Raw genomic sequence first — 14667 nt, forward strand, 5'->3', positions numbered from 1 at the left:
TGCGCGAAGCTGTCGTCATCTTGGACGAGGGGCTATGAGAAGAGTGCGCTATCGTTTCAAGTGGTCCGGTGTCGCAAGAGTCTCGAGTATTTCAGCGGTTGGCGGAGGAGGGAAGATGTTTAGTTGCTGTAGGTTCAAGATGGAGCTTTCCCCCAGAACGTCATCTGGTAATTGTGGTGGTGCCTGTGAATCGCGGCCAGTGATTGCATTCACGCGGTCAAGTTGTGGGGCACATGCAAGCAACAACCTTTTATTGGTGCAACACCCGCCTAAGCTTTAGCTCGTGAATCGGTACCACCTCGACGACTTCGTGTAAGTTGGCACGCGGGCAAAGAAATAAATGAGATGCGAGAGTATCAAGAGACCTAACGACGTCAGTAACCCCGATAATTAATTCATAAAAGATATAATGAGATAATATAATAATTAAAAGATTTTTATATATTTTTATTATAATTTATTAATTATGTTTAGAGAAGGGTAAGCAAATCTGTCTGTTGTATTGGTGTCTTGTTTTTGACCCATGTGGTTGGGTCTATATTTTTGAGCCTCACTCGTATCTGCCACGACTTTGGCCTCTTTCGAGTCGAAAGCATTTGTTTGTAACAATGCTATGCACTAAGAGCAGAATCTGCAGCTGTTGCTGGCCGCTACACATGTGGAGGACAGGCAGTGCCCAGCAGCTGCAAGACGGTGCTCACCACCGGCCTGCGTTTGTTACACGGCAAACACATATCTAGCAGGTCAATAAAATTCACGACTTTGTTTACTCAACCTTTTCATTCAAATTCACATTTACCTTTTCAAAATCCAAACTCTATCGCCATCAGCCGCCGTTGCCTTCTGCACGCCCACAACCATGGAAGACGACGACCTCGTCGAAATGGCAAATGGCGATCTAGAGTTCCTCCAGCTACTACGAGAGGCCATGCCACGGGAGGCTTCTATGAGCATCCAAGCCACCCAATGGACCATCGATCCCCAAGATTCATGCCCTCTCTTCGCACGCTTTCCCTTCGAGATTCGGCAGGAAATCTTCTCGTATGCTCTGTCAGAGCATGACAGCCACTTTGACATCCATGGCCAACCCCGAGTGGGTTTCCCGATTCCTGAGCCGAAATGGCTGGTGTGCGACTTGCCTGAGAACACCTCCAAGCCCATGCCCGAGCATAGCAGCCTGGAAAACATTGATCTCGACTACTATTCGCCGCGGGAGAAACCCATTAGGGAGCTTTTTCGCGAGTGCCCATTCTGGCTCCGTCCCGGCACATCGGCTACAAGGTTTCAGCATACCTCGATTTTGCGCACATGCCGACGCATATTTCTGGAAGCACGAGATCTCCTCATGAAGAACGCTACGCTTCGCATCTTCTATGACGCCGATCTTACCAATTTAAGGATCGATGCAAGACCGAGCGTGCACAGCAGGCAGCGGATGACGCGATATACCGCTAACCGATTGACATCGCTGGAGGTCTACTACAACCAAGATCTACTGGAAACTGATTTCCTCGAGAGATTCGACACAAACAAAAACCTACTTTGTGTAGAAGACCTTCGCATCACTCTCCGCAAGAACGACTGGCGTGATGGGTCAGAAACTTTTGGACTCCAGCTCACCCCCTATGGCGACGGCCGCGACGACGAAGATGATGACTGGCAATTAATGCAAGATCACATGGCGCTCGAAGAAGAGCACCGCCAGGGCCGAGCTCCTATCCCGCCCATTCCATACACAAGACGGGAGAGCAATAACGGAGAGTTAACCTGGGGCGAGTCGCTCAGCATGATACCCAACCTGAAGCGGTTCACCATGGACTTTGAGTACAGTGAGGATCAGTTTGAAAGACTCAAAGAGCTAGCCGAGTGGGCTCAGCGTGTCTGGATGTTCCGACTGGGCGGCAAGATGAAGGGTTACTATCTCAGCGCAAAGGATAACCCTGTCAAGGTGTACAGCTGGCGCGGGTTGACGCCACACATGGGAGCGACCATCATCTGTTTCGATGAAGACTGCCCACAGAAATCCCTGGATTCTGACCCTGACGACTCTGGTGACTCTGACGAAGACAGTTCAGAGATGTGCTGTATCGAAACCTACAAGCGCATGGGATACGGCTTTGGACCGAGGATGTACACCTTCACCGTGACGTGGACAGCGAGGAAGCTGAAGCCTGAAGACGGCGACGACCCTACGATCCTCGGGACCGATGAACTTCAGGCACAGTGGCTAGAGGTGTACCGTGATAGCCTGGCGCCGTGATTGCCAGGCGCCCTTTGAGAGTTGGGTTGCTTTCGATGTCCGGGGCTTATATTGTAGCGGCATTCCAGCCGCATTTCAGGACCATCGCCTTTTGCATCGCGAGTTATGAAACTAGGCGGCAATTCGGACAGGACGGGGCATCGTGAAAACCAAGGTCATGGAATTCTCATGCAGAGTCATGGAAGGGTCAGGGATAGAAGGGGGGAGGTTAGTGATACCCTCGAGTCGCATCAAGGGTTTGCCAAAGAACGGGCCTGTATCATAATGTCAGCATTCACATGTATAAAAGTGTACGAGATATGTAGATGGAACACAGGAACAATAGTGATGATAGTCGAGGCACATGATATCTCGTGCAACCTCTTTTCAGGTATTCCCATTTGTTCGTAACCGTGAACCTAAGATAAGATATATGGAAAAAAATAGAACATGATGTCCAAAGATCAACAACAAGACCCCGACCCCGAGAGCAGCATGCAACGACCCCACGCTATGAATGGTCTTTCTTTTTTAAGGCTCCAGAATGTTCAAAAAAGAGAGAGAAAGGGACAAAAAAGACAAAAAGTTTGACAATGAGGACAAGGTCATCCCGCGTGGATGCAATGCTCGCGCTTCGTAAATAGTAGATAGACAAGAGATGTGTGAAAGAAGGGGGTTTGGTTTTGGTGACAAAAATAATATCCAATCATTTCCCTCGAGTTTCTTCTTCTCCCAGTCCGTGACGCCGCCAGTGATTGATGAATGAATAGCAGAGCAGAGCAAAGGCTAACAAACAATATGATGGATGTGTGATGGATGTTGATGTTGCGGTAGGTATCAAGGAATATCCGTCACGGCGCTTCGATGGCTATCGCCCAAATACGCGGTTCGTGTCCATTCTATGGTCCACGGTTCCGCATCGCCCGGGTCGATCGATATTGTAGCTTGGGGATCTCCATGTCGATGCCCTCGTCGGCCTCCATGACATCTGGATCCACTGCTAGAGGTGCTGAGAGGTCCATTTGGGCTGGCTCGGCAGCTTCTATCTTGCCGGGCTCTTCCTTGGCGGGCTCCAGCTTGTTCTCCTCCTTGGTAGGTGTCGGGCTGCCCTCCTTGAGGCCAACGCTCATATCCCGGCGCATGCTGATGGGCCTTCTTGTGCGAACCTTGCCTATCTCACCCGTCTCTTTTGCTAGCTCAGGCTCCTCACGTTGCACACGCTCCATCTCCTTGTTGGCCATCTCCAGAACCTCGGCGAGTCGCTTCTGGACCTTGGAGATCTCGTCGTTGCAGTCTCCATCGCGGAGGAATTGATGGGCACCATGCTCGCACATGCTTTGCACAAACTCGAGGCCCTTATCCAGGTTGTCGTATACATCGGGTGGTCCACTGTTGGGACCGTTTCGGGATATTGACATGGGACCGAATCGTCTGCTGCTCATATATCGCAATGAAGGAAGATCGTCTTCACCATTGCTTCCATCCTCTGATACATCTTGCTCGGCGAGCTTCTTGATCTGGGCAACTCGGGCGGCCATCTTGGCCTTGCGCATCAGGTTTCGGCTTGACGAGACAAACCTCACAAGCTCGTCAAAGAACCCTTGTACATAGCTGTCATAAAAGACAATGATCAAGCTGCGTGTTCTATATGCTTGGGGAGCATCTTCGTTCGACATCATGGATGGTGACTTGGGCTTCTTCTTGACCTGAGCTCGTGCTCGGGCACGCGCCGCCTTGATGACTTCCTGCTGCTGTTGAATAGATTCGGGGCTCGGTGTATGTTTCGGTAGCTCCGCGTGAGTTTCTGAGGGCTGCTCCGCGTTGGGAGGGTCTTCGAGAATGGCATCTCCAGCGGGGGGTTCGGCGTGAACTACAGGAGGGTCATCCTTGGGCTTGAGGGACTCGGTCGATCCCTTGTTCCGAAGGGATTTGGTCTCTGCACTCTTGCCCTCGGCAGCGGCGACAGCGGCCAGCTCGGCCTGACGACGGTCGATCTGGCCGCTGAGGTTATCGAGGCGCTTGAGCCAGTCAGGCACGTTTGTCGAGAGGTTTTTCAGCGCATCCATGGCCATGTCGCGGAAGTCTGCTTCTCGCGGAGGAGCCGTGTTGGCTAATGAAAGGGGGCTAGGTGGTTATCACCCAACGCCCCAAATGTCGCACAAGGACCGACGGGACGGATAGAGTTGATGAGGGAAACTGCGGTGATGCAGTATCGCGTCGGAAGCAGTCGGACGAACGATGAGGAATTGGTGTGGTGAGTGGCGAATACTTGTCTGGAGATGGCGTCGTATCGTGTGGTGCGGCTGCGGTGCTGAGGGAGGTCCGTGTATGACAGCGGCAGGTATCAATGGATCAAATGTGTTGAAGCAATAAACATAATCATCCAAGAAGGATTGAATCAGGTTATGACGGAGACTCGTACGGTCTTTGTCTCGTGATGGTCGTTAACGGTCGTGGTCTTCGTTAGATGTACAGGTTTGCGGTGCTCAGGGATGAAATAGGTGTGAGTAGGGCGGAAGATGCGGATGTCGTTATGTAGGGCAACACGGCACGAGACAGAGTTTGGCGAGGATCTAGTCAAAAAGGCCGAGGATCGCGGGCCAAGGAGGAAGACTCGTGAGGTTGGTGTTGTTGTTGGTTGATGGTAATGGTAATGATGACCTTTTTCGGCGAGAATCGAGTTAGGTTGGGTTGGCTGATGGAAGGTTGATGGGTCCACTAAGAATGGATGGACGTAAGATGAGCCAACAGCCAGACACGGTAACAGTTGGTGAAAGCACGATCCAGCGGCTCCCGAGTCGTTCTATTCGTATTCGTCGTCGTCGTGTATTCGACCCAATTCCACTGTAACCAAGAATCTTGTTGACCTCGAAAGACTACTAGACTCTTGAAGGTCAGGTCGAGGCGAGGCGAGTGCTCCGGGGTGGTGCGGCGGGGAGAAGCTAGAGGGCGCGGAAGGCGGATTTGTGCTGGAACTCGTTATTTACGAGGCAGCTAACGATGACCCAGGTAGGCTAGGGCGCGGCTGGCAGCTATTGTCCGATGCTCCAGGGCCCTTTCTCCAGGGGGGTATCTCGGTCCAAGGAGGGGAGAAGGGGAAAGCCACAGTCCACTAACGACCGAGTGGTGGGCCTGATGAGTGGCGGGCTTTGGACTAGGTTGACGGGCTGGGCTGAGAGTTTGCTTTGCTTTGCTTGCCTTTGCGAGAGCGAGCTGGAACTGGACCCGAAGCGGCAGAGGAGAGTGAAAGTATGAGCCAGAGTTGGTCCAGTCAAGTCAGTTGACACCCCAGAAAGAAGCAAGCCAAAAAAGCCAAGAAGCCGAGATCCAACAAGAGATCGGCTGCTGGTGGCTATTAGCAACTGCTGATGGGAGGAAGAGGGTGATGGAGGTCTTGAGGTGAGGGGGAGGAAGGGAAAAAGAGAAGAGAGAAAAGAAAAGGGAAAGAGGAGAAAGTAGTATTAACCCAAAGACGAAGATGGGATCAGCAAAAGCAGCAGCAGAAGCGCAGCAACAGCAGCAGAAGCGCAGCAACAGCAGCAGCAGCAGCAGCAGCAGCATGCGGGCGATGGCGGGATGGCGAGAGATTTTATTAAATGCACACTGCCTGCACTCACTGCATCGCTGCACACCAGGTCAAAGGGGAAAACAGAGTAAAAGACAACCAGGGGTGCTGTTCTCCATCCAGAATCCTTGGGGGTGCGGCAAGATGGAAGGGGACCTTTCTCAGGCCGGGGTAAGGGGGGGCGTGAGCAGAGGAGGAGGAGGAGAACACAAGGGAATGGATCGCTCGCTCTCGTTCTCAGAGTAGGTACCTACAGTAAACAATGAGAGGGTACCCTCGACAGTAACAGCCAGCAGTAACAGTAACAGTAACAGCCGCCTTGGAACAAGTCCCGTCCTTAGGTACTTGACGGCGGGGGAAAGGTTAGGTTGCTACTGCATGGCATGGCATGGCATGGGCAGACAGTCAGAGAGGCATGGATGGATGGCGGCAGGGCAGGGCACAGCACAAGTTGGATGAGCACAGCACCAAAAAAAAAGACACTGAAGCAAGACACATGCCCAAAATATTACTTTGTTGAAGATGGCTTCATCCATCCTCGGCAAGCGGCCGAGCAACAACACACAGACACCACGGAAGATGCCATGCCATGCCATGCCATCACCAAACAGAAACTCTAGTCTACTCCGTAAAGAAGGCGACAGCAAGGGCCCATGCGATGTGATGCGGATGCACGACGATGCGATGAGATATGCCACGGGGGGGTCACGATGTGGGATGTGTGCGGGATGTGTGGGATGGACGGCGCGTGGATGGCGCACGCACAATGGGCTTTCTCCGTCCTGTCAAATGTGTACCTCCATCCAATCCATTGTACAGTAGTAGAAACGAGATAAAAAAGAGAAGGCCGCCGGGCGAGGCCATTCGAGATAACGGCGATCCAAACTTGTTCAATGTGATGGGAGTACCACCAGCCAAGGAAACATGATTATTGATTCATGTTGGTCACCTTTCCAATCACCTTCCATCCATGGATTGCCCATGAGACAATACCCAACTCATTCCCCATTCAGAGGAAACGCCCACGAAACACGCACGCCGCAGGTCATGAAAGCCCTGGGGGAGAAGAAACTCCCCAACAGGGCAGTCGCCGAGTGGGAAACAGGGCGTCTTGGGTTGATATCGATGGACATCTGCCCCTCCTCAACATGCATCAACATCTGCTGTTAGTACTGTGCTGTATATTTTGGTTTCCCCCATCCCAGGGCGTGCGTAACCACAAGCCAGCCAACGTACTCGGGAAAAAGAGAGAGAGAGAACGCAACAGCAGCAGCATCCAGCGGGGGAGGATGGATGGTGGAGCACGCCGCTGCACTGCACCGCACGGGAGAAAGGGGTGGCGGACGGCCCATGATGCCCTCTCTGGTCATGTCAAGCAAGGATTCGCTGCTTGCTTGCTGTTCGCTGTCTGCTGCTGCTGCTGCTGCTGTTGCTGCTGCTGGGGGAGGGACTGAGCGTGCACAAACCAACAAGAGGTCATCCATGAAGGGTGACATGGATGATGGGCTCTCGCTCGCGGCAGGACAGGGCAGGGTCCCTTTGCCCATCATCGGACATCAACATCCATCCGCCGTAGTCTTTTGACGATCATCCTCTCGCTCTCTCGTCGTCGCGCAACACAGGAATAGGGCACCACAAAGGGTCATATCTCCCTCGTCCAACATCGGGCCGCTGCCGCCGCTGCTCATGGCATTTTTTTGCCCTTTCTCCTCACCTCTCACGATAATCCGCAAGACATTCCCTCGTGCCGAACCGCTGGGACCTTTCTTCTCTCATCAAACCCCAGATGAGGAGATTCTTGCGCTCGTCAAACGCGAGACTCATCACATTGATGAAACTTTGATACCCTTTGTTGTTTGCATACCGGCTGAAAAAAAAAGAAAAAAAAAAGGTTCTCCCGTCTAAACAGAGTTTTCTACTATTCATGATTTCATGATTTGAGTGAGACACAAGATTCCAGATCTTTTTTGCCGTGTCGGATGTGTCACTTTTTTTTTTTTCCCTGCCCTTTCCTCAGATGGCTACTGTAGCGAGGCGATCAATGTCTGTGTCTTTTGCCAACTCATCACCAGAAAGTGGCGGCCAAAAAAAGAATGCAGCGTGCCATTGCCCCCAAACTCTCTTCTGAGGATCACACCTTTCGTTGGAACTCGTTCACCGGACTCTGACCTGACCTTGAACCTGGCCTGACCATGCCCTCTCTCTCACCTTGGGTCTCCAGATGGCGTAATAAGATGAGTTGAGAGTTGGGTTCGCACAAGGGAACCACCTGACCTTACTCCCTGCGAACGAGGTTCCCCAGGCACTTGCTTGGCTTTTTGACGTGTTGTGATGCCTCGACAATGAACGAACAGGCCCTTGCTGATGATCTTTTTTCTCTCCTCTTGTGTAATCATCCTTGGCCCCACGTCCCGTTGGCGTTGGCACTGTAGCGGCCGATGCGAGACGGAGGAGCCGACGGTTTGATCCATGCAGGGGCAGATGTTGACCATTCATTATCCATTCCACTCTTCTCCAACGATGCAATGCGATGATGATGGGGCGAATGCGATATTGCCCAGGCCCTTTTCTCCGTGTTCAGCCTGGAATAGAATAGCTTGGGCTATTGGTGTTGACTTTGTTGACCGCTGTACCCAACTGCAGGCAAGATGTACAGTACACCACACAGCGATCACTCGCCCTGCCGCACCCTGCCACAATCTCTCTTTTTTATCTCTCCGCTGAAACTACCTACCTAGGTAGGAAGGTACAGAGAGGGACCGAACGGCAAGAGTTTATCCTCTGCAACCTCCCACAGCAGGCTCGTCATCTGTACCACCACGGAAGAGCTCGTGAGCTACCAATTCGCTGCAATTCCCACATATGGCAGTCTCACAGCATGCGATGCTGTGCAACATGTTGTCTTCGGGAAGAACTCAGCCTTGTTTTTTTCTATTGTTACTGTGTATGAGTGAGTGAGAGACCGCTTTCTTCGCCTATTTTAGCCTTGGATCTTTGGTCTTCTGTGGCATGGCATCTGCATGCAAAATGTCATCAGCAGAGAGACAAGATAGACATCCATTGCCCCGTCGGTTGAACGACACTGTATCTGGTGAATGGCAAACACGGTATGCGTGCGTCTTGGGTTTGTTTCATGCGTTGACGCCCTTTGATGGCCCACTCTCTCGAGTTGAATTGCCTCAATGCTTCCAGCGTTGTTGTTTTTTTTCATCACAAGAAACCTGTCCAAGCGTATCTCTGTCAATTCCGCTCTCTCGTCTAGATGGAAGAGTTCCTGTTGGCTCTAATAAACTAAAAGGCCTAAAGAAGAGTTGGCTTGCGAGTTTAATGTCGACAAAGCATGTGCAGTGTGTCCCAAATTGGGAAATGCTGACCTCCGAACCCCCGGTCACTTTTCTTGGAGTGTGTGTGTGCGTGTGTGCGTGTGTGCGTATGTGTGTATGCAGCCAACATGCTTTTGAGGAGAACATCTCTCTGCAGGAGAGAGAGACGTCAAGTTGCGGGAGGTGTAAAGGAAGAGGCTGGGCGTTTTCGTCTACCCTCGTGTCCAACGGCCTGAAGAAAGAGAGTGAGGGAAAAAGGGGAGTGAGACATGGACCTTTGCAGGCCTGTCACTGTTGCATCCTTCATGATAACCTCGACCATCCATTTGTCAATTCATGAACCAAGACGCCATCTGCTCTCTCTCTCTTCTTCACCGTCTCTGCTGCTACTACTGCTGCTTAGTCCCCGTGTCTCCGAATCGACCGGTTGATCGCTTGCTTGTAAGCGCGCCGTTGTCCCTCCGGGGGTACTCCCACATACGGCCGACAACTCACTTCTGCGCCGGGAGCTAAGGAATCGTGAAGAAACCGTTTTTTTTTTTTTCTCTCTTCGTCTCCCCATCCCGCATACGCCTCCCGTCTCCATACATCGAGACGGTGTGTCATTGTTCGGCACTTGAAGAGGCAAAGACGCGCATGGTGCATCCCCCTAGCTAGCCCGTCTCGTCTCGTCTCCTCTTCGCTTCACGACAACTCGTCTTCCAAGTTCCGCTACCGCCGCCGCCGCCCGCCCAACAGGCGAACGTGAGCTGTCGCCTCAGCGTTGCATTCCCTTGTCGTTTTCTGCGGATTGCAGGCGTCGACGAAGCATCACCTGACCTGTCTGCGGTACCAAGGGCATCCACTTGGCGGCGTCGACGATGCGATGCTTCTGCCATGCCATGGTCTGCTCCGCTTCAAAGTGCCGTGCGTGGATGCAAGGATCAGTGGTGCTTGCCAGAGGGACACCCCAGTTTCTCAGGTGAGGCTCTCTGCTGCTGGTCCTGGGGACATCTCGGCCTTGTTGGTTGGTGGCTTCACTGCAAGGATACCTGACATGTCGGGTCTGGGCCTCTCTTTACAGTAGTAGCAAGAAACAAAACGCATTCTTGACGCTATCCCATTGCTGTCCTCTCATCGACAATGCAGCATCCAGTTCGAGACGAGGTCACAACTCCCGAATCCGTCAACCCGCAGCCACAGAAAAGCAGAAGGCCATTCCAGTTGTCCTTTGAAACGGACAAGCATCCCTCTAGCGACAAGAGGGTTTAGTCGACCGTGTGGATCCAAGCAGGAAGACATACCTAGCGTCCGCCCGGCGTTGTCTATGTCGATCCTCGGCTCGCTCCGCCGACGCTGTTGTTGTTTGTGTGGATGATAGACGACGCGGTCATTTCAACCTGAGACTCTTGTACGGTGATCAATGACGAGTAGACAGCCTCGAAATTTGCTTGCCATTGAGGCCGCTGAGACAGACAAATTCATGCTGAACGCGTGTAAGCCTGAAGCTTGCAGACGGGCCACCAGAGACATGCGTCTCATCTCATCTTGGACGCCAAGATCCAGCCCAGCCCAGCCAGGGCCTCGCTATTTCCGTCTTCACAATGTGACGTACAGGCACCTCCGTCGACTGATTGCACCTGCTTCGGATACCATGCCTGGCCATCCGCGGCAGCAGTCCGGAGATTGTCGACAAATGTCAGCAACACCTGATCATAGCCCGGCAGACGAGGTCAAGAAACAGAGAATCCTTGCTGACCGGTGACGAGAATGCCCTCTTTCTCTACCCTGTATTCCGACTGGACGCTTGAGCATGTCACGTCCCGAACCCCGGTCCGAGTGATCCCGGATCTCCGCTGTCGAAGCTGTTGGTTGTTGTTCTTGTTTAATGTTGGTCGGTTCTCAAGGTTGGGCCACTGCTTTTCGCAATCTAAACCGGTGACGGTGGCTGCCAAGGGAATGAATGGCCAAGCTCCCTTTGTTGGGCATCCATCATGGTATCATCTGCTTGGTTCATTAATGACCGTGGGTTCATGTGAGTCAACTACCTAGCCATCTTGAGTCTTGGCTCGTCTGGTGCTGTACCTACCGCCAACTGCCGGAGACGTCAACCTATTATTTGCTGTTTCTAGTGGGGAATTCTCCTACAACCGCCGAGTCTTGAAGACGAGGTTGGCTGCGAGTCCCTTGCATCGCATCTCGGGGGTTGTTCTCCAGGACCAACAACCAATATTTGTCGCAATTTACCAACGACTTCCTCGGCTGTTTAACTATTTCAAGTACAGAATAGCGAGCTGCGGGGGAGAAAAAAGGAAAATTGAAATCACAGATAGACAGCCCAACATACATGCAGAGATCCACCACACCCCCGGTGGATTGCTTGATTAAGTTGTCGACAGCTCTCATTAACCCCTCAGATGCTCCTCTCGACTTGGTTAAGCATGATTACAACTCCAGTGGCCTTTTTTTCGACGTGATGAGGCCTGAGCCGCGACTCGACGCGTCTGGACAGGGTTACTACTCCTTCACGGCGCTTAGCCATGTCTCGTCACTCTTGATGCTACGCTCTTTCTGACTCTGGCAACCCCAAATTTTCGAATCACGTCTCTTGAGGCGCAGCGGGTTGTCATGTTGCTGACTTGTTTTGAGCTGTAGGCACGTCTACCAAAAGAGTTGCCAGCAGCCGGGGGGCATCTGCCGCTTCCCTCGCCGACCTAATTAAACCAGCGTTTGAGGCCATCTGCCCGTGACACGACCTGCATTGTGACTTTAAACGCCCTCCTACTTCCTCTGCTAGTCTCGGCGGCTACCGAGGTGGCTTGACGGGCCAGGTTCTACTCCACAGGATCCTCGGATTGCTCTCCAGCATGCGGAATTGGCTGGCGTCTCGCCGAGGCGCACACGGCTATGGCGCCCTTGACCTATTGTGTCCAGCCGCGTCTTGACTGTCACAATCCTTCAGAACTCTGTTGGGCCGGAGCGGGTTCTGGATGTTGATGATTTCACTTGTTTGCTTAGGTTGATGTTGGTTGAGAGGGGCCTTGGCGAAGGATCAAGAACCAACACGTATTGGGCATACTTTTCTTCTGGGCAGACTCGGCTTGCTTGAGAAACTTCCCAAGTTGTTTGATCTGTTCTTTTCTACGTGTCATACGAGTTTCGAGGTTGACAAGGTCAATGGAATGCTTGAAACAAGGGCTACCTAGACCGATACTCAGCCCTGTCACCCACTCTTGACCAAGGATTGACAAGAAATGCAGTGTTGCATCAATTGACTCGAACAATTTGATCTTGACGGGTGGAGAAGATACTGACAATATCCAGTATGGCTGAGACTCTAGCGGTTATTCACCAACGTCATCATTTACGGCACATGGCATTGGCAGTTGAACATAAGCGGCCCCATATTCACGCCTTGACCTTCTTTTACTCTGTTGGGGTCCTTGTACAAAGAGGATACTGCCAGTCTTTACCTGCGAACCGGGGCCCGTTCCAACTGACACTTGCAGACTCGAATACGGTGAGCGGGACACGAGGACAACTGAATCAGCGGCCTTGACAAAGTCCGGGGTTTGACGCTTTCCTGAATTCCGCTGGTTGAGGGATATGGTATCTGAGCGAGTAATGCACAGGTGTGGTATTGTCGGCAGCTGTCAGTTGGTGTACAACAAAGGGCCAACGGTGGCTGGAGGCCTGGGTTGTCGCATTGGGTGCCGAGCAACACTTGATTATGGTGTGGACGCGGATACGGCTCGTTCAGATCATCATAGGTACAGTATCATGTAAGTATCTAGGCGGACAAACTGCCGTGTATATTAGCTTTGTATCAGGGGCACAGACTTGATTAGGGTAGTAGCATATCAGCTTGAATCTGTATATCTCGCGAAAGTTGAACGTTTTGGGCAAAACTACACGAAGAAACAATGCTTATCGCCCTGATGCTGGTCAGCAACACAGACGCTACTGAGCTTCTAGCGCCATCGGCACACACACACACAACACAACTGTAGGTTGGCCTCGCATTGAATAGATAACCCCACAAAGACTAAGACGGTAGATCTCGCCCTGTCATTTAGTTATGAGTGAGGCAATTGGACAACACGTACTTGGGCTAGGTAAGATGACTGGACGGAAGTTCAAGTCAGGCTCGGTGACTGAATACAACTCGGACCCATGTCCTTAACCCGCCATGATTAACATGACGACAGGATGAGTTTGGAACTGGTCAAGGCGCAGGAGACTCGGTGACCAGGGGGTGTAAGGAAATCAAAAGAAGAAAGCCGATAGTCTTTTCTTGGCCTACCCCAGTTCCGAACAACTCATGCTATCCCTGACAAGAACACAAACCATAAGTGAGATGTCTTTTTCCTCGTCTGCTTTGCTACGTTTCCCCCTAGTCAAGAATGCCTCGTGGAAGGTTCGGCCAGCCAAGGATCTAGCAGCGAATGCGGCGGCCCTGGCGTGAGATGCCGCGCCCTTCTAGACCGCTCCGGGGAAGGGCTGCTCCACTCCGGATCGAGCATGTCTCTTACCCGCCGATGGGCTGTGGCGTGGTTTGTGCGCTCCCCCAGCTGACGGACTGGACTGCTCTCTTCCAAGGGGTGAAACCCTTCAGAGTCGCGTTGGTGGATGGACCTTTGGGGGAGAGAAGAGAAGAAAGATTCACCGGTCCGACACGGTCCTTACCTGGTCAATAAGGAGATGGGCTCGTCGGGAGATTACCCTCGGCTAAGTACATGCTGCTTCTCTCCTGAGGGTTTCCCTGGGCTTGAGCTCAACTCAACAACTGGTCATCTTCAAGGCTGGCGAGTTGTGGAGGTTAACCTTCTGACAGCGCCAGACCTTTGACGGGAACCGCCGAGAAGGAGGGAAATCCCACATCCGTCATGATCCTGGGTTAGCTGACGTTGCGCACGTGTCGCTGCAAAGTTTCCCCAGTCCAGTTCGGCACACGCCAGGCCAGCATTTCAAGGGCTCAATGTAGATATGTATGTACCCTGCGGCCACGCCCCCTTCCTTTGCAGGCAGCGAAGAAATGGAATAATTCCGGAGCGAGAGACGAAAAGGAAAGAAAAAAAAAGAGTGCGTACTGGTTGTAACCCTCTGGCTAAACCATGCCCGGCTGCGAGGTTGCAGTGAAGAAATTCCTCGCAGGGTTGGTGCGTGGTCGGTGCCGACGCGGACACGGGGGCGGGACCGACGAGAGTAGAAACACTCCGGGCCGATCGGCGGGCCGGACGACCGAAGTCCATGGTTGAAGGACGCTTTCAGAGGGTGGGAAAAAGGAATGGGCTTGCTTGCAATTGACAGCTGTAAACAACCAACAACACATATCATCGGTGGATATAGCCGGGAAGTTGGTGTCCCTCATCAAATCGACGAACAAAAACAAGACTTACGCGGATCTACTAGGGCCCCCCAGTCCCAGCCTCTCCCGCCATGCAACGGAGTGAGGGAGGGGAGGGATGAAGAGAGGGGGGCATATACAGGGGTATAGCCAAGTAATGCATCTGCACCTCCACAGAAGGGGAATGTGCATCAGAAGGAAGGATTGTCAGAAT

General features: G+C 52.4%; 2 protein-coding genes across 2 annotated transcripts; one reads left to right on the forward strand and one right to left on the reverse strand.

Moving 5' to 3' along the window:
- Window positions 1-859: 859 nt before the first annotated feature.
- NECHADRAFT_85713 (uncharacterized protein) lies at window positions 860-2260 on the forward strand (the record flags this gene model as incomplete). Its single annotated transcript, XM_003039811.1, has 1 exon — window positions 860-2260. One exon carries the CDS (start codon window positions 860-862, stop codon window positions 2258-2260), a length of 1401 nt encoding a protein of 466 aa, XP_003039857.1.
- A 329-nt stretch (window positions 2261-2589) lies between these two features.
- On the reverse strand, window positions 2590-4873 carry NECHADRAFT_101828 (uncharacterized protein). The gene has a single exon (XM_003040012.1). It carries the CDS (start codon window positions 4309-4311, stop codon window positions 3139-3141), a length of 1173 nt encoding a protein of 390 aa, XP_003040058.1. The 5' UTR covers window positions 4312-4873; the 3' UTR covers window positions 2590-3138.
- Between the last annotated feature and the right edge of the window lie 9794 nt (window positions 4874-14667).

This window comes from Fusarium vanettenii (genome assembly GCF_000151355.1).
Source record: "Fusarium vanettenii 77-13-4 chromosome 10 genomic scaffold NECHAsca_82_chr10_2_0, whole genome shotgun sequence".
NCBI lineage: Eukaryota > Fungi > Ascomycota > Sordariomycetes > Hypocreales > Nectriaceae > Fusarium > Fusarium vanettenii.